The 27,528-nt window shown below is 34.9% G+C and overlaps 1 protein-coding gene across 1 annotated transcript in view; it reads right to left on the bottom strand.

Moving 5' to 3' along the window:
* Nucleotides 1-27,528, bottom strand: part of SLC9C1 (solute carrier family 9 member C1) — a 98,058-nt gene that overhangs the window by 12,307 nt on the left and 58,223 nt on the right. The window contains exons 15-24 of the mRNA XM_059063940.1: nucleotides 21,570-21,765; nucleotides 17,913-18,101; nucleotides 16,700-16,849; nucleotides 14,973-15,024; nucleotides 13,603-13,751; nucleotides 9,788-9,913; nucleotides 8,326-8,424; nucleotides 7,624-7,797; nucleotides 350-481; nucleotides 32-217 (exon numbers count right to left, since the gene is read on the bottom strand). Of these exons, the coding sequence (XP_058919923.1) occupies nucleotides 32-217; nucleotides 350-481; nucleotides 7,624-7,797; nucleotides 8,326-8,424; nucleotides 9,788-9,913; nucleotides 13,603-13,751; nucleotides 14,973-15,024; nucleotides 16,700-16,849; nucleotides 17,913-18,101; nucleotides 21,570-21,765 (1,453 nt within the window). The remainder of the gene's footprint in view (nucleotides 1-31; nucleotides 218-349; nucleotides 482-7,623; nucleotides 7,798-8,325; nucleotides 8,425-9,787; nucleotides 9,914-13,602; nucleotides 13,752-14,972; nucleotides 15,025-16,699; nucleotides 16,850-17,912; nucleotides 18,102-21,569; nucleotides 21,766-27,528) is intronic.

Below are 27,528 nucleotides of genomic sequence, written 5' to 3'. Positions count from 1 at the left end.
GACCTGAAGATATGAATCAATATTTCTTTACCTGATGGCATGTTATAGGAATTAAGAAAGGAGCTTTATAAGCTTTTCTTAACTGACAATCTTCCACAGCTCCATGAATGAGGATGACATAAATTACAGTTTCATCATAGATATCAGTTTTGGTGTTCTTTGGTATATCTTTTACATAAATGTTACAGAGTTTTAACTGCATCTTGTAATTCCAATCCTATAAGAAAAACACAATTTCATAGTCTATTTTTATAAAGTTTATTATAAATTCCTAAGTAGTTAATTTCTAACAAAACTTCAGGGCAATTTCACTCAGAGAGAAGTACAATTTTATATAAACACCTCTTACCTCATAAGATAAATGTTCCCTGATTTTTTTGGCAGTAATAGAAAGTCCAAGTTTTAGCCACATTTTATATTCAATGTGAGGACAGAATTGTTCAAAAGCTTCATACAAGTGATGTTTGGGAATAAAGTATGCCTGGAAAAAAGAGGATATCAATTATTTTTAAGTATTTTATTAAATTTGTTACAATATTGCTTCTGTTTTATGTTTTGGTGTTTTGGCCGCGAGGCACGTGGGATCTTAGTTTCCCAACGTGGGATGGAACCCACACTCCCTGCATTGGGAGGCGAAGTCTTAACCACTTGACTGACAGGAAGTCCCAGAGGATATCAGTTTAACATTTCATCCTGTGCACCCATTATTTAATGAAATGAGGTTTTCTCATTTATATATGTAACATTAAAGCTAATAATTTAAATTATATAGATTCATGTTATTGCCTGGAAACCTAATAAAATGTATCTATTTAGTAAATATTTGTGCAATCTTGTCATACACTAAGCTCTAAAAGACTACATGATCCAATGAGAGGTTCTTTATTATTCTTATAGATTCTGAAAAAAATAGAAAACCAAGTACCAAAGATCATTTAACCTTTTCTAAAGACATAAGTATTTCTAAAAACACATTATTTGAGGGGAGCAAGTGTTTTGGTCAATAATAAAATGCAGATACTAACAATGAACAGACTATGGGCTATTAGGAATAAGCCACTATGAATACACAAGACATTGTGTATGTTGGTTTTAATTTCTCTTAGTAAGTATCTATGAGTGGGGCTGCTGGGTAATACAGTAAGTGTGTATTTAACCTTATGAGAAACTGCCAAACTGTTTTCAGATGAAGTTGTAACATTTTACCCTTTAACTAGCCATGTATGAGAATTTCAGTTGCTTCACATCCTTGTTAATATCCTGTGTTCAGTTTTTTTATTTTTAGCCAATGTAGTAGGTGTGTAGTGATAACTTATCATGATTTTAATTTGCATTTCTCTGAGAGCTAATGATATTGATTATCTTCTTCATGTGTTTATGGGCAATTTATATATTATTTTGTGAAGTTTCTGTTCAAATCCTTTGCCCAATTTTAAAAATTGAAGCATAGTTGATTTACAATATTATACTAGTTTCAGGTGTACAACATAGTGATCCAGTATTATTATAGATTATACTCCATTCTGACAGAGATAAGCTGATATCTCATTGTGGTTTTGATTTGCATTTCTCTGACAATTAGCAATGATGAGCATCTTTTCATGTGCCTGTTGGCCTTCTGTATATCTTCTTTGGAAAATATCTATTCAGGTCTTCTGTGTATTATGTAACTGAGCTGTTTTGATATTGAGTTATATGAGCTGTTTATATATTTTGATATTAACCTATTATTAGTCATGTAATTTATAAATATTTTCTACCAATCAATAAGTTGTCTTTTTGTTTTGTCAACGGTTTCCTTTGTCATGGAAAATCTTGTAAGATTGCTTTTGTTTCCTTTGCCTTAGGAGACAGATCCAAAAAAATATTGCTACGATTTATATCAAAGAGTGTTCTGCCTATGCTCTTTTCTAGGAGTTTACAGTATCCAGTCTTACATTTAGGTCTTTAATTCATTTTGAGTTTATTTTGTATATGGTGTGAGAAAAAGTTCTAATTTCATTTTTACGTGTAGCTGTCCAGTTTTCCCAGCAACACTTGTTGAAGAGCCTGTCTTTCCTCCATTGTATATTTTTGCCTTCTTTGTTGTAGATTAGTTGACAATAAGTATGTGGGTTTATTTCTGGGTTCTCTATTCTGTTCCATTAATCTGTGTCTGTTCCTGTGCCAGTACCATACTGTTTTGCTTACTGAAGCTTTGTAGCATAATCTGAAGTCAGGGAGCATGCTATCTCCAGCTTTGCTCTTTTTTCTCAAGATTGCTTTGGCAATATTGTGTCTTTGGTGGTTCCATATAAATTTTAGGATTATTTGTTCTAGTTCTGTGAAAAATGTCATGGGTAGTTTGATAAGGATTGCATTAAATCTATAGACTGTTTAGGGTAGTATGGACATTTTAACAATATTTTCTTCCAATCCATGAACACAGGATATCTTTCCATTTCTTTGTATTATCTTTAATTTCTTTCATCAATGTTTTATAGTTTTCAGAGTATAGGTCTTTTACCTCTTTGATTAAGTTTATTCCTATATATTTTATTCTTTTTGATGGGTTAAACAAGACTGTTTTCTTTTATTCTCTTTCTGATAGTTCATTATTTGTGTATTGAAAAACAGTATATTAATCTTGTACTCTGCAACTTTACTGAATTCCTCTATTAGTTCTAATAGTTTTTTTCGGTGGAAACTTTAGGGTTTTGTCATCTGCAAATAGTGACAGTTTTACTTCTTTGTTTCTAGTTTGGATGCCTTTTATTTGTTTTTATTCTCTGATTGCTGTGGCTAGAACTTCCAATGGAAAGTTAAATATAAGTGGTGAGAGTGAGCATCCTTGTCTTGTTCCTGACTGTAGAGGAAAAGCTTTCAGCTTTTCACCATTGAGTGTGATGTTAGCTGTGGATTTGTCATAAATGGCTTTCATTATGTTGAGATATGTTCTCTCTATATCAACTTTGATGCGGGTTTTTATCATGAATGAATGTTGAATTTTGTCAAATCCTTTTTCTGTGTCTCCTGTGATGATCGTGTGATTTTTATCCTTCATTTTGTTAATGTGGTGAATCACATTGATTGATTTGTAGATAATGAACCATCCATGCATCCTTGGAATAATTCCACTTGGTCATGGTGTATGATCTTTTTTACATATTGTTTGAATTCAGTTTGAATTCAGAATTCAGTTTGTTGAATTCAAATATAATCCTTGATAATATTTTATCAAGGATTTTTGCATCTATATTCATCATAGATATTGGCCTGTAATTTTCTTTCTTTCATTTTTTTCATAGTAGTAGTCATGTATTGTGGTCATGTATTGCTGAGAATCTTCCCTCTTAGAACTGCTCTTGCTGTGTCCCACAGAATCTGCAAAGTTGTGTTTTTATTTTCATTTGTCTTGAGGTATTTTCTGATATACTCTTTGATTTATTCATTGACCCACTGTTTTTCTTGGTAGCATGCTCTTTATTTTTATTTATTTATTTATTTATTTTTGGCTGTGTTAGGCCTTTGTTGCTGTGCATGGGCTTTCTCTAGTTGTGGCAAGTGGGGGTTGCTCTTCGTTGCAGTGCACAGGCTTCTCATTGCAGTGGCTTCTCTTGTTGTGGACCATGGGCTGTAGGTCCGAGGACTTCATTAGTTGTTGCACGCAGGCTCAGTAGTTGTGGCTCATGGGCCCTAGAGCACAGGTTCAGTAGTTGTAGCACACAGGCTTAGTTGCTCCATGCCATGTGGGATCTTCCCAGACCAGGGCTCAAACCTGTGTCCGCTGCATTGGCAGGCAGATTCTTAACCACTGCACCACCAGGGAAGTCCAGTAACATGTTTTTAAGTCTCCACATGTTTGTGTTTTCCCCAGTTTTCTTTCTGTAATTGACTTTAGTTTCATATCATTGTGGTTGGGGAAAATGCTAGATATAATCTCTCTCTTCTTAAATTTGTCAGGACTTGCTTTGTGGACTAGTATGTGATCTATCCTGAAGAACATTCCATGTACACTTGAAAATAATTTGTCTTCTGCTGTTTTGAATGGAAAGTTCTGTAGATATTTATTAAGTCCAACTGGTCTTGTATGTCATTTAAGACCACTGTTTCCATATTGATTTTCTGTCTGGGTGATCTGTCCATTGATGTAAATGGGGCATTAAAAGTCCCCTGCTATTACTGTATTGTCAATTTCTTCCTTTATGTCTGTTAATATTTGCTTTGTATATTTAGGTGCTCCTTATATTTGGTGCATATATGTTAATGAGTGTTATATTCTCTTCTTTTATTGATCCCTTTATCATCATATAATTCCTTTCTTTGCCTTTGTTATAGACTTTGTTTTAAAGTCTACTTTGCCTGATGTGAGTATTGCTACCACAGCTTTCTTATTTCTATTTGCATAAAATATCTTTTTCCATACCCTCACTTTCAGTCTGTGTGTATCTTTAGCTTTGAAGTGAGTTTCTGGTAAGCAGCATGTAAATGGGTTTTGTTTTTTTATCCAATCAGCCAGCCTATGTCTTTTGATTGGAGCATTTAGTCCATTGACATTTAAAATGATTATTGATACGTATGTACTTACTGCTATTTGTTACTTGTTTTCTGGCTGTTTTTGTAGTTCTCTGTTCCTTTCTCGTTTCTTCCCTTGTGGTTTGATGATTTTCTTTAGTGGTAGGCTTGTGTTCCTTTTTTCTCTAGTTTTTGTGTATCTATTGTAAGTTTTTGATTTGTGGTTACCATGGGGTTCATATATGTTGACCTATAGCTATATCTACTTGTTTTAAACTGATAGTCATTTAAGTTCAAACACATTCTAAAATATCTACTTTTTTAACTCACTTCTCTCAGGTTTTATGTTTTTGATGTCGTATTTTACATCTTCATTTTTATCCCTAACTATTTATTGTAGTTATAGTTGATTTTACAATTATTTGTCTTTTAATCTTGTAATAGTTTAAGTGACTGATCCACAACTTTTACTATATATTTGCCTTTATTAGTGGCTTTTTTCCTTTCCTGACTCTTTTTTATTGCCATCTCCAAACTACTCTTTTAAGTACTAAAATTTCCTTTAGATTCTTTTCTATTTTTCAATATTTCCTATATCTTCTCTCATAAAGATTATATTTTCCTTTAGTTGCTTGAACATATTTCCCTTTAGTTCTTTGAATCTATTCTTAGCTCTTTCATGTCTTCATTTAATCCATATTCTGGGCAATCTCACTGTGAGTTTTTTATTTATTAACCCCCCCCCCACACACACACACACTATGGGTCACACGTTCATGTTTCTTTGCTTGTTTAGTAATTCATGATTGCTGATGATAAATTATAGAGATTCTAGATTCTGTTATCTTCCTTTGAGCACTGCTTATTTTTGTTGTAGTAGGCCCTTCATTTACTGTCTGATAACCTTGAGCTTGTATAGGTTGATTTGTTTAATCAGTAGAAAACTCTAGGTATTTTCCATGATTGTGTAATTTAGTGGTACTTAACCTCCAAATTCTGTCTCCACTGTGAAGCCTGACAGGACCTGCTCTCAATCTCTGTTATAGTAAATCTAGAGCTAGACTTACTAGGTCATGGTACTAACTCTTAAGGTCTATTCCTTCTGTTCTCTCACCCACATGCCTGAGGTTTGAAAAGTTCTATCCTTTCTGGCAAGACAGAACCTTAAACATCTCAAATCCCTGGCACTCCTTGACCTCTAATATCTCTGGTCCATTCTTAGCAATCTGATAATTTAGTTTTGTCTCATCTTGTGCATGTGCACCCTATCTCTCAACCAAGGACTTGTGGAGAACCACCACACAGATTTCTCAGTTCTCCCTATGTGCAACTTCTTCTCCTATGCCCAGCTCTACAGATTCCAACCACTTTAGCTGCCACAATTTCTAATCTCTCCCATGTCAGTTCAGCAGGATCATGGTCTTTCTCTTGGATTCTTATTGCACTGTGGTTGGAAGCTGTCCTAATGAGAGGGTCAGGGTGGATGTGCGGCTTAACTTGTAAGTTTCTCTTCTCTTGAGGTTTCCAAACTTAACACTGCCGGTTTTCCAATGGCTGAAAATATTTGTCTCATATATTTTGTCAAGTTCTATGGTTATTTATGGTGAGTATGCTACCACGTTCTCGGTAACTTCATTATATCCAGAAGCAAAAGGCTAGAGTATTTTTATGCAAATGCATGGTATCATGTAATTTCACTTGTAAATATTCTAATATGCATTGCTGAGTGACAGAGACTTTTAAAATTTTCCCTTGCCTTCTTCCTCCTCCCCTCCCTTTTTATTCCTTTGATTTATTGAAGAAAAAAAAAAAAGGAACAGGTCATTTGGCCTGAGGACCTTCCACATTCTAGGTTTAGCTAATTATTCTCTCCTGGTGTCAATTAACTTGTTTATCTCCTTCCTGCATTTTCTGTAAACTGGTTGGATTTAGAGGCTTGAGGTTTTCTCTTTTCTTGTGCAAGAAGACTCCATGGTGCTCGTCCTTCTGTTGCATCAGATCATGAAGTATGTAATGCCCCAGCTGTGATTATTTTAGTGATGCTAAGATTGTCCTTAGGTGGTGTGACCCTGGTTTTTCATTATAAAGTTTCCCATTAACATTCTGCTTAGTAGTTTTAGCATCAGTTGGTGATTGTTGCATAGGTTTATTACTTCATAGGACTGGCAAAATGGAGATATTCTAATTCTTTCATTCTACATTTGTTAGCTGGAATTCTTCTACACAGAAGAATTTGTCTTTTTTTTTTTTTTTTTTTTTTTCTTTTTAGCTTCCTTGAAAGAGTTCATAGAGGAAAGGCAGGATAAATGTTTAATTTTTTTCTTTTTTAAAAGAAGCAATCCAGAATTCCCTGGTGGTCCAGTGGTTAGGACTCCGGGCTTCCACTGCCAAGGGCCTGGGTTTAACCTCTGCTTGGGGAACTAAGATCCTGCAAGCTGCATAGCATGGCATATATATATATATATATATATATATATATATATATATATATATATATATATATATATATATATAGTAAAAAATAAATAAATAAAAGACTGTCCTTTAAAAAAAAAAGAAGCAATACATTTTCAGAGACAAAAGTTGATATCCTAGCAACCTTTTTGGAATAAAAAAATAGGTGTCATTATCAACTTATGGGTTTTTATATATTTTAGAGTTTCAATTATTTACAGTCATTATTCTTTCTGAGTTCACATTAGGCCAGTGGGAACCCCTGCTGATTTGAGGATTTTGTCCTCAATTGTGTGTCAGGAAACTTCCGTTCACTTTGCTCAACTTTTCTAGTAATAAATCCCAACTCTTTGACTTTTTCCCTTCCTTACTCTCCAAATTATGGTATTGATAGTTAACATAGCCCACCTAATTTTCCCATGAGAGATCTCATATAACCAGTTTTTCTGGTTAAAACCTTGTTTCAATATGGTAGGTTAACTTTTACAAACCATTTTGTTAGGACATTATACAGTGTTCATAAAATTTTATAACAAGTTTTATTTCTTTATCATTCCTATTTTTTTTTAAAAAGTCACTAGACTGTAAACATATACAAATACAAAAATAACCTTAAATTTTGTACTAGATATTTAACAAGGTACAACAGTAAGACATAAGGTGATGTTTTCTGACCTCCACTACAGTTTTGCAGGTGGCAGAATATTTCATGGGTTCATTAGTCAAGCAGTTTAGCTCTCCTATTATTGCCCCACTGATCACAAAGTCTGTGTAAGTTATTTGGTAATCTTTCTCCTCTGACTCCCAGATTATTTGGTCAATTCCCAAACCTGGCTTTGATCTTTGAAGCTGTTCAGGAACAAAGAAAGAAAAAAAATACATATGCCAGTTAATTTACCAAAACTATTTAATTTATGGCTTTTTCCCCCTTTGGTTTTAACAGTTTTAATATTTATATATTATTTAAGAACATGTATTACTCATAAGTTTTAAAGTGAATTTATTAAATTAGCAATGACTTGGAAAAAAAGCATTCTTAAGTACTCTGATCTTTCTGATCCCACCTACTCATCCAACCTATACCTGTCTTGGAATGACTAAAAGCCCAACTCAAACATAAGATAAATAACAATTTATATTATAACTTTCCATCTTAATGCTGATCCTTTGAGGTTTCTTGTTATCAATAGGAACGTATGGCTTAAAGGTGATGGCTGGTATTATCATTGTGTCTGAGGAAGAAAATTGTTGTTTGGATAACAGCTGCTGTCCAAAAAAAGGAATAATGGAGTTCTTAACATTGAAAGGTATTTATTCTCTATTATGTAAACTTTTAACTAGTGCTCACAAGTGCATTTATAAATGTCTCTGCCTTACCTTTACCATGCCTGAAATAATTACATAAATTCCTTGGGGCTCATCATCTTCTTCAAATATATCATTTCCACAATCAAATGTTACAACTCTGGATCTTTCCTAAAAAATATCACCAAATACATAAGCAATAAATAATATTTTAGTAGTGATTGGAGTTTACATTTTTTTAAAAGTTGTACATTTTAAAAGTAAATATTACTCAAAAATATCTGAGATTTTGTGTTAGTAATAAATTTGTAAGAGAAAATAGGAATTATGGCTAACAAAGAGAAGAAGGGGGCTTCCCTGGTGGCGCAGTGGTTGATAGTCCGCCTGCTAATGCAGGGGACGCGAGTTTGTGCCCGGGTGCGGGAGGATCCCACATGACACGGAGTGGCTGGGCCCGTGAGCCATGGCCGCTGGGCCTGCGCGTCCGAAGCCTGTGCTCCTAAGAGGGAGAGGCTGCAGCAGTGACAGGCCTGCGTACCGCAAAAAAAGAGAGAGAGAGAGAGAAGAAGGTGGATTTTCACAGGTATATGTAATTTCAGATGAGGTGTTCATACATAGATTAGAAAAAAATCTAATCTAGGAATAAGAATGTAGTAGAAGGATGAAAATGTTTGGATGAAAAATAGGATAGATGCAAGCTAATGGCACATATGTGTCTTATATATACTCGTGCTCTAAACAGCTGATGAAGTAATTAAAAAATTCATTCATTCAAAATATTTTAAGCAGGTGAAAAAAATATAATTTGTCTTTTGGTACTTATTTGATATAGAAAAAGATGTTAATAGAACAGGTTAAATCTGTTTATTTGTTCATCCCACAAACACTTATTGAACACCCACTATGTGAGATGCTACATGGTAGGAGTTGAGTATTCAAAAGATGGATGAGGTAAAAATTATAGTAGGGGAGAGAGATGTAAAGATAATAATTGTAATGTAATGTAATGATGCTATAATAAAGGTATATAGTTACAATGGTGATTCCTTTGGTCCTCCAAACTCTGGATGGACCATAGGATGTTCTTCTACTGGTGGGGTATTTGACTCTAAAGCCTGCTTTACAGAGTAACTTTGGTGGGGGTGTTTCCAGAGAAGCAATAAGCAGAGGAGTTTTTTGGGGAAAAAATGAAAGCAAAGAGCATTTCAAGATAAGTAAATAGCACTCACAGAGGAATGGAATTAAAGAACAGTATAAAGTTCTTGGGGTACCATGAGTGGTTCAGTATAAATAGAGTATGGGGTATATGACACATGGGTAACAGAAAGTAAAGATGGAGATGTAGGCAGGAGGCAGATTGTGGGAGAACTTTGCATGTCATTCAAAGAGATTATGATTTTATTCTACAGGTAATCAATGACATTTAGATAATTTAAAACCGAAGAGTATCATGGTTAAATCTTTACTTTTTAAAATATCATTTGATTAGATATCATACATTAGAGATAGTATTACTAGCAAATAGAAATATTACCTGAATAAAGCTTATATGGTCTTGGTCTTTATCTAGCCATGGAATATGATAGAGTGCTTTGTCAACAGTAAGAGGTTTGTACATAGTTTGAAGATCAAGTATCTCTCTTTTTCTGGCCATTATTAACTAAAACCACAAAAGTTAAGAAAGGAGATGAACAAAACTGGTGTTCACAAAATGTTTAAAACAATTATGGTTTTATACTATTTCCTTTCCTTGCTCTTCTGAGATTTTTGTTCTTCCATGGAAACCTTCAACCTCTCCCCTTTTATAGCATTTTTCTATGTTATCATTATTCTGAAGTCACAGATTACTTTTTAAAGTAAATCTTATATGTTCATGCCACTCTCTCACTTCGTCCCAGCTACCAAATGTAAAATAGATAGCTAGTGGGAAGCAGTCGCATAGCACAGGGAGATCAGCTGGGTGCTTTGTGACCACCTAGAGGGGTGGGATAGGGAGGCTGGGAGGGAGACGCAAGAGGGAGGAGATATGGAGATATATGTATATGTATAGCTAATTCACTTTGTTATAAAGCAGAAACTAAGAAAAAAAAAAGTAAATCTTTTACCAAAGTATAGCATATATGCAAAAAGTGCACAAATCATAAATGTCCATCAAAGAACATTTACCATATGAAAATATCTGTATAACCAGCACCCAGATTAAAAAATAAAACATTTATTGAACCCTAGAATCCTCCCTTATGTTCTCTTCTAGCTATTACTTCTACCCAAAATTAATCACTCTTTTTCTATAACCATAGTTTAGCTTTGTCTGGTTTTGAGCTTTATCTGCATGAAATCAATGAGTATGTACTTAGTTGTGTCTGGTTTCATTTGCTCAACATTATGTTTCTGAGATTCATCTATAATGTTGCAAGGAGCAAACATTCATTCATTTCATTTTCAGTGTTGTGTAGTATTATGTTTTATGAATATACCACAGCTTTATTTATCTGTTGTTGATTGACATTTGGGCTGTTCCAGTTTTGGACTTTTGAAATGCTGCAGTGAGTACTTGTTTGCTGTACATATGTACTCATTTCTGTTGTATATATGCTTATGTAATCTAATTTCTGGGTCTTAACCTATGTATATGTCCAAATTTAGTAGATTTTGCCAAATAATTTTCCAAAGTGATTGTATCAGTTTACATTCCCACCTTAATGTTCCAGTTGCTGACACTTGGTATTGCCAGGTTTTTTAAAAAATTTTAAGTATTCTGATGGTTGTGTATTTGTATTTACTTTTGGTTTTAAATTGCATTAAGCTTATGATGATGATATTTGGCATCTTTTCTTATGTTTATTGGCTTCTAGAATATTCTCTGTTAGGAAGTGCCTGTTCAAATCTTCAGCTGATTTTTTTTTTTTAAATGAATTTTCTGTCCTGTTCTTATTGATTTATAAGATATTTTTATATATTCTGAACATGAGCCCTTTTATGGATATATTTATTTTGAAAATTTCCTCTACCTTTTTGTGGATTGTCTTTTCATTATCTTGTATCTTTTTTTTTGTCTCTCATTTTCTGCATTACTGTCTTCTTTTGTATTTAGTTGATTTTCTGTAGTGAAACATTTAAAACTCCTTTCTCATTTATTTATATGTAATTCTTTAGTTATTTTCTTTTCTATTACCACGGGGATTACATTTAGCATCCTAGAATATAACACTCCAATTTGAATTTATAACAGTTTAACTTCCATAACATACAAAACTCTGCTCCTTTAACAGCTTCATCCCCACCCCTTGCAGTTGATGTCATAAAATTACATCTTTATGTGTTTGTCCAAAACACAAACTAAAAATGTTTTAAAATGTGTTCATCTCTTAAATATGACATTACAAGCCAAAGCTATAATAATTCTAGCTTTTAGACTAATAATTACTTAAAAAATATATTACTCTCTTAAATCATGTAGAAAAAAAAATGGAGTCAGACACAATTATTACAATAATACTAGCTTTAATAATTACCCATGTATTTACCTTTACTGAGATTTTTATTACTTCATATGGGTTTGAGTTATTGTCCAGTGTTCTTTCATTTCAATCTTCATGACATGTTTTAGAATTTCTTTCAGGGCAGGTATAGTGGTAATGAACTCCCTCAGATTTTGTTTGTCTGAAAATGTCTTAATTTCCCTCTCACTTCTAAAGGACATTTTTGCTGGATATAGGATTCTTACCTGACTATTTTTTCTTTTAGTACTTGGAATATATCAGCCCATTTTCTTCTGGTCTCCAAAGTTTCTGATGAGAAATCTGCTGATAATCTTATTGAGGATCCTTTGTAGGTGGTGAATTTTTTCTCTATTGCAGATTTCAAAATTCTCTATCTTTCAGCAATTTGATTACAATGTGCCTTGATGTGTGTCTATTTGAGTTCACCCTACTTGAAGTTCACTGAGCTTCCTGGATGTTAATATTTATGCCTTACATCAAATTTAGAAAGTTTTCAGCCAATATTTCTTTAAATTTCCTGTCTGTTCTTTCTCTCTCTCTTGTCTTCTTGGGACATATACATTGCATGTGTTGGTCCACTTGATGGTATCTCACAGGTCCCTTAGACTCTGCTCACTTTTCTTCAATCTTTTACTTTCTATTCCTCAGATGCTATAAATTCCATGGTGCGGTTTTCAAGGAGACTTATTTTTTTTTTATGCCTTTTAGTTCTTGCCATGTGGTGTTATACATATTTTACCTTAGGTTCATTCTTAAGGATTTAGAGTTTTTAATTGCTATTGTGAATACAATATTTTTCCACATTTTTTTTAGTTGTGGAATAATTTTCAAAGTTGATCTTGTTTCTGGAAACCCTATTGAATTATTCTATTGATCCTATATTATCAATTTTAAGTTAATTCTCTAGGGTTTTAGATTAAACAATCAAAAAGCAATAACAGTTTTATCCTTTTTCCAAAACTTCCATCTCTCAAGTTCATATTTCTTCTTAATCTGGCTAAGACTTACAAGCACAGCATTCACTACGTGGAATGTTACTGTTCTTCTTTTTTCCTGACTTTAATGGGAATAATTCTAAATGTTTTGCCATCTAATACAATGTTTGCTTCAGATTTTTAAAAGATACTTTTTATCCAGTGGATGTTACTTCTTTTATTAGCCTTTGAACATTCTGAATGAGAGTTGGATTTTATCAAATGACTTTTCTTCTTTGATCTCTTAATAAGTGAGTTATATAGCTATTTTGGGAGACAAAACCTTCTTAGTCATAGTGTATTATGCCAGATTCAACTAGCTACTATTGTGTTTAAAAGTTTTATATATGTATTCACAAGTATAATAACTTTTCCCCCTTATACTATTTATTTGGGAAATAAATTTTATACTTACAGAATGAGTTGGGACCCTCTAACTTTTTACATGTCACAGTACCATTTAGATAACTTAGAGAAGGGAAATGTAATTAATTCTTACCCTATAATTGAGTGTTCTTATAAATCAAAGTTTTTATGGAAAAAGTTGTTTCAGTGTCACAGGTAACTCCCAGGAACATATTGATACCCAGTCTAGCCTAGGATGAGGAATAGTTTCATTATACATTTAGTCTGGGTGCAAAGCATAGAAAGAAGTTGTCCCTCACTATGGCAAGAAAGGAAAGGGAAGTTGACCAATAGAATTGCAGGAAGGAAACTCTCTCTGGTAGGTGCTTTTCTTTAGACAACTATTTTAAGTTATATATTTATATTGCAGGAATGGCCTATATTGGAGAGAGCCAAAAGTAGGTTTGATGATCATAAATGACTATATATCAAGTAAGTATATTTGCTTTGAAAATATTCTACCATACCTTATTAATTTCAAAACCTTCAATTTTATGAAGAATTCCTTTTAACCTGAAAACTTTAACAATTTCTCTAGCCAAACTGAGCATGACATTAATCACCTCCTTTGTTTTCATAGTGACAGCGATTTCTGGGTGGTCATACTCTAAGTAGCCTGAAAAATAACAAACTATTTTCAGAGGAAATAAGACATTGCTTAAATATTTCATGTGGACAGTAAGCTAATATTTCTTCTTTAAACCCATGGAGTATAACCCTCACCACAGGGAAATGTATCTCTCCCTGAAGAGGCCTCTACAGTCAATCAAAATTCACCAGTAGTTGCAGAATTCTGCCTGACATTTTCTTGTCGGCAGCCCATACCTGTGTCTAAGCCCATGAAGGACAGACAGCCCTAGTCCTGCATCAAAATTATACTGAAGCACCTATGCTGGACACTGACAGGCTCTCCTGGGCTCTAGGTTTGGAGTTCATGACCCAATTTTTTATTCTGTTTGAATGAAGATTTCTGACTATTGTGTGCTTAAATATGGCTTCTGATCAAGGTCCCTCACTCCTCCTGGGTCATTTCCACCCGTCTGCCTGGGCATCTAGATGACTCATCTCTCTATGTTCTCCTGCCTGTCTGATGTGGATTCCTGGATGCCCATGAGAGTTTCATCCACTTAGGACTTTTTCTTGGTCATGACCCCTTGTCTGGCTTGACAACTATCTGCCATGCAAGATCTCTCATGCTTGGCCTCATTCCCAGGCTTGCTGTGTTCTTTTGTTGTCCACCATCTGGTACCAAACTCCCTTCCTCTCCATACACATAAACACTGTGCTATAGGGATGTGTCTGTCTCACTCCCAGGATTTGTGCTGTACTAGGACCATGAATTGGCGTGATTCAGAGAACAAGCTGTTGTCACTTTTGGAAACTGAGCCTCCTGGCAGTCACATCAGCGACCTGTGAGGCTCTGTTCCAACTTCAACTCGTTTTAAAGCCTAAATCCTCAGATGGCAACTCTGTGGCAAATGGAGGAAAAAATAACTTCTTTCCTTGTGTTGTTCAGGAAGGTATGTTTGGAAGAAAACAGAATTTATAAGGTGATAAAGACATGCATAACCATGGCATGCAAATGTGTTTTCTTTAAACAGAAATTAAAAGGCCTTCATTGTGGTATAAGGCAGAGAGAACAAATGTGGAGGGGTAATATTACACTATTCTCATCCAGCCAAAGATACGATCATGTTGATTGTTGAAGTTATTCATTTTATTATTGATAGTAAGTAGGTCTCCTCAAAGATTAGTTTAGTTATCAAAACCATTGCCTCTCTGAAGAAATGATGATAAGAGATGGTCAAGTTAGATCTTTAGGGTGAGAGGTACCTACCTAGCTCTTTCATAGCATGTCCTGTATTCTTCGTTACCCTCCTTAATAACATCTACAGAACAAAAGAAATGTTTTGGGAGACAAAACTGTTATAAAATGTCTTTATATTTGCAACTGATGAATTTTTAACCTAAATTAATAACTTTAGGGCTTCCCTGGTGACGCAATGGTTAAGAATCCGCCTGCCAATGCCGGGGACATGGGTTCGAGCCCTGGTCTGGGAAGATCCCAAATGCCGTGGAGCAATTAAGCCCATGCTTCACACCTACTGAGCCTGCGTGCCACAATGACTGAAGCCCGTGTGCCAGGAACCTGTACTCCACAACAAGAGAAGCCACTGCGATGAGAAGCCTGTACACCGCAACGAAGAGTAACCTCCACTCACTGCAACTAGGGAAAGACTGCACGCAGCAGCGAAGACCCAACGCAGCCAAAAATAAATAAATAAAATGAATTTAAAACATAACTTTAAAGAAAAATATGATGGAGAACTTTTCAGGAATTAGAATTGAATTTTGTGCAATGAATTTTATTTTACTCCAGCAAGAGTGGTGGAGAAGATAAGAAGTGGCATTACCTAGGCTAATTTTGAGAAGCCTAAAGGTAAGTCGTATATTTTTTCTTAAAGTAACTTACTTTAGGATACTATTGATTCTGAAAAATACAGGCATGCTAGGTACTCTCCCATTCAATTTTTTAGAGCCTCCAAATTTAGGAAACAGGTGTGGCTTTCAACCTTAACTAAGATAGAAGTTTTAACCAAACTATGTGGGAGCAGAAATGAGGACTGAAACTGGCCAATATCTTGGAGATTCAAGTCCTTCTGTATTATCTACTGTGTATCCTCAATATGAGTGGTTATAAAAGGTAACAAAATTCAGCAAAATAGTTTTATAGTTACAGGTGGTGAAGAGAGAAAAGATACAGCTCTTTGTGTTCAACTACATATCGAGTGTTCAATGTTCTCAACTACAAAGCTTTGGGCATATAGCATATAGAATACAGCATTCAAATATTCTAAATTATCTTGAAAGGTGACTGTTTAATTCCACATACCTAGCAAATTTGTGGGGACATATAATCTGCCTAATTGAGAAAATGAAAAATAAGGTCTAGAACTTAGGCCCTAGCATTCTCTTTGCTGTTTATTAGCTATATGTGTGACTTTGGGCATAATCATTTAACCTCTCTTGGTTTCATTTTTCTCACCTGTATAATGAGAGAATTAGATGTGATTTCCCTCTAAGTGAGTTATTGGTATTTCTTTCCATTTGCCATATCCCCATCCTTTACTTCTTTCATTATTTACTGTGGGAAAATCAGGGATATAGAGAAATAGAAGGAGCCTTTGGGAATTATGAGGAAAGTCTGTTGACTCAACCCTGCCATCACTTATCATCCTCCAATATTTCCTATTTAATGCATTTGTAGCCTGACAGATCCTGGAACTTGCATTGAGAGAAGCTGACCGCTGCACACGGGTTTCATGACAGCTCCACAAGGACAAAAAGGTGTGCTCCAGGAGCCTCATAACTTGTTAATATGGCATAGACACTTCAGTAAGGAGCCTTTTGAGTAATCTAAATGTTGATTGGTTTCAGTTTTTACAGACATTTCTTAGCAAACCAGGAGTCAAAGGTCATATATAGACAGAAGACATGATGGGTGAGGGAAACTGAGGGGTGAGGGACATAAATAATTTTCTTAGTATTTAAAGTTTTCCTCACCTGTTTAACCTGTTTAGAACTTGCAATCTTATCAACTATAGTCATTATGTCTGCTTCGCCTTGGATATATCCTTTTAGTATAGCATACTTAAAGGACAGCTGATGACTCATCTTTTTATCTAATATCTGCAGCAACTTTGGTGTTACGAGCTAAAAAAACAGGACCACTATTTAATATAAATTGCACAAATTATAGTTGATTTTATGTTGGTTAGTTTAAAATAGGTATTAATAAAAAATGACACGCTCTCAATAGTAGTTATAGTAACTTGTCAAGATTCTTGGTTATTTTATTCATAGTATCTCTATAATTTCATAGCTAGAGCTATTTCCCCATAACTAATAATATTAGATGTCTCTGTGAAGTTAAGACTTTATTCTTTACTTAATTCCCTTAGAGAGAATTGCATGCTATTTTCAACTGGTTTAAATTCTTGGAAAACAATGTGATTAATCTTCTGGGCTTAGGTCATAAAATGACTGTCTATAAAGTAGTCACTTTTACCTGCTAAACCTCCCACTAAACTTTTCACTAGATGGTTCATTTGAGTGAGAGTCCACGACAACTATACTCCCTGTTTGACCCCACAATTAACCTCTCGCGGTTTCTTTGCTGAGGGTTTAAGTCCCCAGGTTATGTTACCTTTGTACAGTCTCCTAACTTCAGCAGAGTTGGCTGATCCCTAAGTTTTCTTGTCCATGCTCCATAGTCTCCACACTCATATCGAAATAAATAACTACTCATTATACTTGTTATAGGAAGACATTAATTAGACAGTCAAAGGTCATTTTTGATGCTGTGATTTTATAATATTATGAGTTTATATAACACAAAACGTGTATTTTTCGGTTTCTTAACTTGTATGAATGTATACTATTTGCTTTATTGCTACATGGTTTGTTTTGTTGATTTCCATCATTTATTTCAGGTATTCATAAGAATAAACATTACTTTGGAGTTTTCATGTGCTCTCTATCCAAAGGAGAAGCTGTGATGAGTATTTCTGTACTTTCATGTGCTAAACAAATTTCTAATATAACTTGGATATTCATAATATAATCTGTTATAAAACTTAATTTGTCAAAGGGATCTAAAATATAAACATCAGCCCAACAGAAAGTGGAAACCATAAAACTAGTAAACTGATTTTATTCCATATTTCATGAAGCAGTCAGGAGAAGTTTGAAACTGCATGATTTAATAGTTCTTTACCTTCAAAATGCGTAGAACGCGAAGAAATCGAACAACATTTAAAAAGACCACTGTTTGAATCAAATCAAAAGTATAATAATCAATGGAATTTGTCTCAATAAGCATTACATCTATGATGCCAATTAACGTAATTGTTAACTCAAATAGATTCCAGGCATGTAAAAAATATTCCTTCTTCATTGCTGCTATCTGTCGATTTAAAAAGAAATTGTATTATCTTATTTGTTTTTGCTTTTGCTACACCATTTTCCATAATAACTGAAACATTACTAGTTAGGTTTTTCTCTGACCTACCTTAAGGTTCTACTTGTCTAAAATACTAGAAAATGATCATGTCAACTTGAAATTAAATGGTTAAAATATTGAAACATCTATTCCAAGAGAGAAAGTGCCTACTAACTTATTAATTCATTCTTTATTTATTAAAAAAATTTTTATTGAAAACCTGCTATAACTAAGAGAGTAGGAGCGGTCAAAAATGACTGTGGAATCCAGCCTGGGAAATTAGGTTTCCAGGGGAATTTTGAAGCAAGAGTAGGTTTAGAGATGATACATTTGATTTGAATGTGCTGTTTGAGATTTTTGCACAGTATTTTATTGTAGAGATCCGGTCATCAGTTGTCTATATGATCTGAGGCTCAGAATAAAATCTGAGCTGGAGACATGAGTTTGGGAATCATTAGACTATGAATGGTAGTTGATGCCAGGGAAGTGGTTGAGATAGACTGACCCATGAGGCCCTTTATTATTTAATTCATGTCTGTGTCTCCTGTCTCATTTTCCATATCCTCCACACAGATTTAACATCTCTCCAATCTCCATCCTGACCAACCCATCCCTAAGTTCCTGTCATTAGGAATAATGTTCCTTGTAGGTGTCACATTGCTGCTTCTAAGTTTTCCCTTGTTCTTTTTGTCCACTCACATACTCACTCTCTACTTTGACTCCTATTCATTATTCAGAATTCAACTCAAGCATCTCCTTTCCTTAATAGCCTTCCTTCTCTGAACCTACTATTCTGTGTAAGGGACTCCGGTTTTTTCCCATAGCACCCTGTGTAGGTCTCTATCATAATACTTAAGATACTGATTTGTAATTTTGATTAATTTGTCTTTTTTAGCAGCCTGATTCCCCTACTCACTATGATTCAGAGACTGTAAGAGACAGACATATTTACACCAGGGAAAGCGTAAGCTCGATTACAAATTAAGAAACTCATGCTTGTTTGTAAACAGACTGTTGTGTGTTTAGTGGTAGAGAGTGATTTCCCTTGAGTCTGTTTACATTTGGTGGGGCTGAGGAAATTCAGTGTCTGAATCTAGGGACCAGAAGACCAGATCCTGGTCTTGTGAGGTCCTGCTCAAGGCACCATTCAGCTACTGTAGATGTCTCATTTCCTTCTTATTGAAACAGAATATAGGTTAGATCGCTCTCTTAGGAACTTGAAAGAAATGGTATAAACAGTAAGACTTTATCCAGATACCAAGTATTCAGAAATGAGAAGGAGTTTTTTGGAGGTCAATAGAATACAGCCACAGGAGAGGAAGAGCTTGGTATAAAAGGATAGTGTAGGCTTCAAAGGAAGAGGGGGTTGTTAAATATAAGGTCGTTGAAGAATGGTTAGAAATTTAGCTAATGGAAGCCTCCAGCACTCAGATATAGAAGAGTGATTACCCTTCCTCTGAGAAAGTTTCAAAAGATCCATTACTCCAATAGGTTGAGGAGTGTTTTGGGAAAAGTTTGAAAATATAAGAAGGAAAGTTTAAGGTAGAATTCTGTATTAGAAAGAACACAAACTTTGAGGGATTGGATCCCAACTCTACTGTCATTAGCTATGTGACCTTAAACAGCTTCTCAGAGACTTAGGTCCCTCATCTGTAAAATGCAAATCATAATATACATCTACATTAAAGGGTTAACTTAAGGATTTGAAATGTTATAATTGCAATGATACCTGGTACCTTAGTGATCAGTTATTATTGTTGTTATTAACATAATGAATATTTTAATAGGCATAGTACAAAAGGGGCAGAACTGAACATGTGTAGAAAAGACAGCAAAGAAAATGATAAGTGAAGGCAAGCTTGTAAATTGGGCAGTGAAGATGAATCCTGAGTTAAATAGAGACAAGAACAGGACTGCACATTTGGGAGTATCCTCTTAGCTACGAAGTGTAGCAATGTCTCTGCAGTCCTGTTCTGCTCTCTTAAGTAGACTTGATTGAAGGAGCTATGGCTATGCAGAGTTGTGGCAGCAGCTTAAACTTGGCAAAGTACAAAGACCACAGAGCTAGAGGGATCGTTTTCTTTCATTTAGGCCAACACTGATATTTTATAGAAGAAGAAACTGAGGTTGGGAAAAGCAAAGTGACTTGGTGAACAGCTAACTGTCAGAGAAAACCAAAACCAGAGCCAAGTCTGCTGCATCCCAGCTCGGTGTTCTTTCCACTATAGTACATATTAAGTGATTTTAGGGAACTCTTTACTCTCACCTTCACCCTGGTACTAACCCTAACCCTAATTGCTTTATTTCTTCTTAATTAGGTGACATGTCCTATGGTTGTTCCAACTAATTGGAATTTATTGCATACAATGTGATTGAATGTGAAGCCATTCCCCTTCCCCCACCAATCACAGCTCTGCAGTAGCATTTTAATTTTCCAGTAACAATTTGAGATTTCATCCACTTTGTTTGAATATCATATATAATTCTTCTATTTAAATCATCTGGCTAAAAATATTTTATATTACAACTTGATCCATATGACACAATACTATTATCAGTTTGTGGACCCATCAATACATTTCCATCATTTAACAGCTACCTTTATACTGGATTTAAAAAATCAAATTATGAAATGTTTTTCAAGTATAAATGAATTTCTATCAATCTACTTATCCATCTGTTTATCTATCTAGCATAAAAACAATAAAATGGGACTTTCCTAGTGGCACAGTGGTTAAGAATCCACCTGACAATTCAGTGGACATGGGTTCAAGCCCTGGTCCAGGAAGGTCCCACATGCCATGGAGCAACTAAGCCCATGCGCCACAACTACTGAGCCCACATGCCACAAGTATTGAAGCCTGTGCACCTAGAGCCCATGCTCCACAACAAGAGAAGCCACCACAATGAGAAGGCCTCACACTGCAACGAAGAGTAGTCCCTGCTCGCCACAACTAGAGAAAGCCAGTGTGCAGCAATGAAGACCCAAAGCAGCCAAAAATAAGGAAAGAAGGAAAGAAAGAAAGAGAGAGATAGAGAGAGAGAAAGAAAGAAAGAAAGAAAGAAAGAAAGAAAGAAAGAAAGAAAAATCTTCCATTAAAAAAAAATAAAATGAACATCCAGGTGCTCACCTCTCTGCTAAGTTAAAGAACTTTACCAATACCTTTGTAACTCACTCTGCATCCCTTTGACACACACTAATTAAAAATTTGCAAATACAAAATCAATCCTTAAAGTATTAATATTTTCTATTGTCACCCTAAAATCACCTTTAAAAAATAAATTTGTTTGAGGAGTGAGGGAGAATTTTATATACTCCTTTGGAAAACTGTCTGTAGCTAGTGTTGAAAAATGAAATTAGGAAATCTCCCTGTTAGACATATCACACACACACACACACAAACACACACACAAAATCACATTTTAGCTTACCTTAAGTAGTGCCTCCGCAATATAAAATGCAAGAAAAGAGTAGTTAGCATATGTTAATTCAAGTTCATAGATATTGCTTAACACAGATATCCAAGAAATTATAACAGGAAACATATTCATTAGTATCACAAGGTATCCGACATACTCAAATTCATCAGTAAATACTATTTTATGACATACACGAAGAAACCAATATCTGTAAAAAAACAAAAGGAGATAGTTTTAAGTTTTATCTGATAAAATAATTACACTGAATTAATTTCAATATATGCTCAGTTCTGTTCTAATCATCAATAGCTACAAAGCCCAGCTTAATTCTTAGAAGTAGCTGTCACTACCATACACTTTCTGGCATCCTACTTCATATACTTTCCTTTAATTTCTTCCTCTGCTAAATGTCTTCAGGCTGGTTTCCCCTCTTTCTCACTTTCCTCACCTCTCATTCATTTTTACTTATACTTTTAGTAAAAATACTTCAGATCATAAGACAGGGATAATTCCAACTGGAAATATTAAAAAAAAAACAAAGCAAATCTCTCCCAGCTTCCAATAATTCCACTTCTCAGAGATGGCTACTATTACCAGTTTGAATATTTTTCCAATATTTTTGTTTATATAATCATATTTATAAATACAAAAGGAATTATATCATACATATTGTTCTGTTTTTTTTTTTTTTTTTTTGCTCTTAGCAATGGATCATGAGTAGTTTTCCTTGTCAAGGCGTATAATCTGGAACAAATCCCAGCATGTGTGGTCGTGGAACAGGTTAGGTCGCATTTTATCAAAAATTTTAAATTAACATACATGCTTTGAAAAATTATTTTTATACTGAGTATGCTAGACAGTAGAATTGTGAGTGAGAGGATTTACTTAATGTATTTTTAATTTTATTTTTAAATTATTCAACTAGTATAATAATGCATTATTATTGCTAAATCTCAAATGAAATTATTAATCAATTATTGATTGAAGAGTGGGTAAGTGCTGGATTACTTCGCTATTCTTAGAGGTAGATCTGTGTTATGCAGGACCTGAAATTTTTACAATTTGGAACCCTGTTTAAGGAAAAGAAGATGAAATTATGAATACATATATGATGCTGTCATCAAATTGCAAAAATCCTCCAAGGCCTCAGGCAGTGCCAGTGTGAGGGAGGAGCCATAGAGTGTAAGTTTTGTTAAGTTTATGGTAACACTGCCTCTGCCCTTCTCAGCCCTCTCTCCAGACTGTTTTTCTTTTCTTTCTATTTAAAAAAAAATTCAGCCATATTGAGGTATAACTGACAAAAAAATTGTAGATATTGAAAGTGTACATCATATATACATGTATATATACAATACAATGTATATACATATACATTGTGAAAGGATTCCCCCCATCTAGTTGCTTAACACATCCATCACCTCATATAACTCTTTTTTGGGAATGTGACCATTTAAGTTCTACTCTCTAGCAAATTTCAGTTATAAAGTACAGTGTTCTCAATTATAGTCACCTTGTCTTACATTAGATCTTCAGGCATTATTCATCTTATAGCTGAAAGTTTGTAACCTTTTATCAATCCCTATTTCCCCAAACCCTGCCCTGGTTTCTACTCTCTGTTTCTATGAGTTGTCTATTTTTAAAAAAATGAATGAATGAATGAATTTATTTTTGGCTGTGTTGGGTCTTTGTTGCTGTGCACGGGCTTTCTCTAGTTGTGGTGAGCAGGGGTTACTCTTTGTTGTGGTACATGGGTTTCTCATTGTGGTGGCTTCTCTTGTTGCAGAGCATGGGGTCTAGGCATGCAGGCTTCAGTAGTTGCAACACACAGGCTCAGTAGTTGTGGCATACGGGCTTAGTTGCTCCATAGCGTGTGGGATCTTCCTGGACCATGGCTTGAACCCATGTCCCCTGCACTGGCAGATGGATTCTTAACTACTGCACCACCAGGGAAGTCCCTATGAGTTGACTTTTAAAAATCATCATTTTATTTCATTTTTTTCATTGTACTTATTTTTAGAGTCAACATATAAGTGATACCATATGATATTTGTCTTTCTCAGTCTGGCTTATACTTAGCATAATGCTCTCAAGATCCAACCATGTTGTCACAAATGCAGGAATTCCTTCTTTCTCATGGTTGAATAATACTCCATTGTATTTTCTTAATCCATTCATCCATTGATGGATGCTTAGGTTATTTTTATATCTTAACTATTGTGAATAATGCTACTGTGAAATGGGAGTACAAATATCTCTTTGATATCTTGTTTTTATTTCTTTTGGATATATACTCAGATGTGGGATTTCTAGATCATGTGGTAGTTCCATTTTTAATTCTTTGAGGAGACTCCATACTGTTTTCCATAGTGGCTGCATCAATTTAAGAGATAAGAGAATGTAAAATGAACAAAGAACTATAAAGTAGCAAGAAAACAATTATCAAATGGCAATAGTAAATCCATACCTATCTACTGATGATTTTCAGTAGTGGTATGCTTAGATTCCTTTCTCTTTCTCTTTTGTGTATCTACTATTGTTTCTTGCTTTGTGGTTACCATGAGGCTTACATAAAACATGTTTATATTTATAACAGTCTATTTTAAGGTAAACTTAACTTTGAATGCATACTAAAATCTTTACATTTTTACTCCTCCTCTCCACATTTTATGTTTTTGATGTTACAATTTACATCTTTTTACCTTGTGTATCCATTAACAAATTATTGTAGTTATTTTTAGTATTTCTGTCTTTTAACCTTCATACTATATTTATAAGTGACTTACTCACCATTATTACAACATTAGAGTACTCTGAATTTTACTATATATTTATTTACTTATGAAATTTATACTTTGATATGTTTTCCTGTTATTAAAAAATTCCCATTCATTTTAGCTTGAAAGGGACTTTAGTCCATTTTAACATTTCTTATAAGGCTGGTCCTGAGGGTGCTGAATTCCTCAGCATTTTGCTTGCCTGGAAAAACTCATTGTCTCTTCTTCAATTCTGAACAATTTTGCTGGGTAGAGAATTCTTTGTTGGCAGTTTTTTCTTTCTTTTTTTTTTCTTTCAGTACTTTGAGTATATCATACTACTCTCTTCTGACCTACAAAGCTTCTGCTGAAAAATATGCTGATAGCCTTATTGGTGTGTGTGTGTCCCTTGCATATAACAAATAGTTTTTCTCTTGTTGCTTTTAATATTCTCTCCTTGTCTTTAACTTTTGACAATTTAATTACCTAATGTGTCTCGGTGTGAGTCTCTTTGGATTAATCATATTTGGAAATTTCTGAGTTTCCTGGATCTGGATGTCTGTTTCTTTCCCTATGTAAAGAAAGTTTCCAGCCATTATTTCTTTGAATAAGTTTGCTGCCCCTTTCTTTCTCTCTTCTCCTTCTGGGAACCCTATAATGTAAATACTGGTCCACCTGATGGTGTCCCATGAGTCATTTAAGCTATCTTCACTCTTTTTCATTCTTTTTTTCCCCCCTCAGATTGGATGAATTCTGCTGCCTTGTCTTTGAGTTTGCTTATCCTTTTTTCTGCTTGATTTAGTCTGCTGTTAAACCCCTCTATTGAATGTTTCAGTTCAGTTATTCTTCAGCTCTGCGATTTCTGTTTGGGACATTTTTATATTTTTTAATCTCTTTGTTAAATTTTTCCCTTTGTTTATACATTCTTCTTCTGACCCTAGTGAGCATCTTTGATCTCTCTAATAGATAAATCACTCTAACAGATCTCTTTAAGAGATAAATCACTTATCTAAATTTCATTAAGGTGTTTCTGGAGTTTTATTCTGTTCTTTTGTTTGGAACATATTCCTCTGTTTCTTCATTTTCCTTCATGCTCTCTGTTGGTTTCTGCACATTAGATAAAACAGCCACCTCTTTCAGTCTTGATGGACTGGTCTTGTGTAGATAAACCTTATCATTCAGCCTAGCCTGAGCTCTTGGTTGTCTCTCAAACCTTTGTGATTGTCCAAGCTGCCTTATTTGCTCTCAGTGGCTCCCAGTAGTTGAGGATGTGCTAAGATCTGTTTGTGTCCCATTGTGGAGAGTATCATTCATCACCTAGATGCAAGTTGATTGGAAACTGGACTCCTCAGGTAGCAGCTTTTGAGGTATGCAAATAGACTTCTTTCAGGGAAAGATTGGGAGATGTGTATTTCCATCTGCTCCATCTGCACTGAGCTCTGGGGCTGTAGCCCATTAAGAAGTGTTTCTTTGTTTGCTACAGTCCTGTAAGTCCTAAAATACAAGCTCCCTTGGCCACTAGAGCCAGGCAATCAAGAGGTGTGTCCTTTGTGTGGTAGCCACAAAAGCTAGGGTTCCAAATTTTGCACAAGCTCCTTCCAAGGAGACAACATCTTCATGAACACATTAAGAACTGTTTCTTTGTCTGCTCTAGTCTTGTGTATTTTGTGGTTATAAGCCTCATTAGATTTCAGAACTAGGTATTTTGGGGGCCCATCCCCTAGGGTGAAGTCTTAAAAGTTGGGGTGCTAGATATTGGGCTCAAACCCTTTGCTTCTCGGGAGAGACTGGGAGTTGTGTGTTCCCTTCCGATTGTATGTCTGTGCCAGGGGGTGAGTTTTATTGTGAAAGTGTGTCTCAGCCTTTCCTACCTGTTTCAAAGTAGGTATTTTCTCATTAGCCTGATGTGTAGGAGTTGCTCAGATAGTTTCTGGATTTCTTTCAAGGAGAACTCATCCATGTTTAACTGTAGATTTGGTGTGTCCATGGAAGGAATTGAGTTCAGGAGCCTCAATGCCACCATCTTGGATGAGAGAACAGACTGCTTTTTAAAATTTCTTCCAGCAATAGAATCACATCTGGCACAGCATTACACTTGAGGTTACATTTTGCTTAAATTGATAATTGGCTATAATCTGACTTGTTTATGTCAGATAGATAAATTAAAGGGGATATGATGGGAATTACTTACAATTCCTTTAAATCTTTAATGTTGGTGTTAGTTTTAAAACTCCTCCTGGAATGCTATATTGCTTCTTATTACTATTTTGGCCCAGGGTTCCACTTGGTCACTTGGCCATTTCTGCCATGATTCATATGATATAGGTCAACAAGACAATGTTTGTGTTCAGCTAGACACTAAGTATCTTCATTCCAATTTTACACTTAGGGACTTAGTGAAATAACCACACAGTGGACCTGGTGGACTTCTATGAGACAGACTGGGTCAGAAACTCCATAAATTATCTGGCCTAAAAGCTCCCAGTTTAACTTGAAGAACACAATAGTATTTCAAGCCTTTGGTATCAGTATCATTTAAAATACCATAAACCAAAGTCCTAAAAGAGTCTGAGTATTTTCTTTTCCCAATGCACAGGAACTCTGGTAAAATGATTAAATGTCCATCTGAGAGAAGATTGAGGAAATATTTATCCTACATATTTGTGGTGTTGTTGCAGTTCTTTCTCAAGGACTCTGGTTCTGAGAATTGACTTAGCTATCTTGCAGTCATTGACTTCATCCCTTTGCTCAACAACTCTCCCTTTCTATCTTTAGAAAAGTCAAGTAATACCATAGTTAACTGTTTGTCTGTATTGTCTTTTAATATACAATATTTGTTACCCATCCTTAGGTCAAACACTCTGACTGCTACTCGAGGTTTGCTGTCCACAAAATAAAGTATGCCCACCTTGCCTCTGACATTTAAGTGTTGCCATCTGTCTTCTGCCATTCCCATTTCCTTTTGATACTAGAGAGGCCAGTGCCACAGCAGACTTAATATGGTTAACCATGTCCTGCAGAGCACATCTATCATTGAGTTTCTCACTGTTGCCTTGGTGAAGGGAAATATCCTCCGTTCTTTCACAGGGAACAAGATCATGAGGTTGGTTCTTCATTCTAATATAATAAATCTAGTTAAATATTCCAATTTTATCATCTGCACTTCATTTATTGTAGGTTATTGGCCTGGTCAAGCTTCAAAGAACCATCTCAGGAAT

The sequence above is a fragment of the Kogia breviceps genome, chromosome 5, assembly GCF_026419965.1.
Source record: "Kogia breviceps isolate mKogBre1 chromosome 5, mKogBre1 haplotype 1, whole genome shotgun sequence".
Taxonomy (NCBI): domain Eukaryota; kingdom Metazoa; phylum Chordata; class Mammalia; order Artiodactyla; family Physeteridae; genus Kogia; species Kogia breviceps.
The sequence above is the reverse complement of the archived record's forward strand: the minus strand, read 5'-3'. Positions and strand labels throughout refer to the sequence as shown.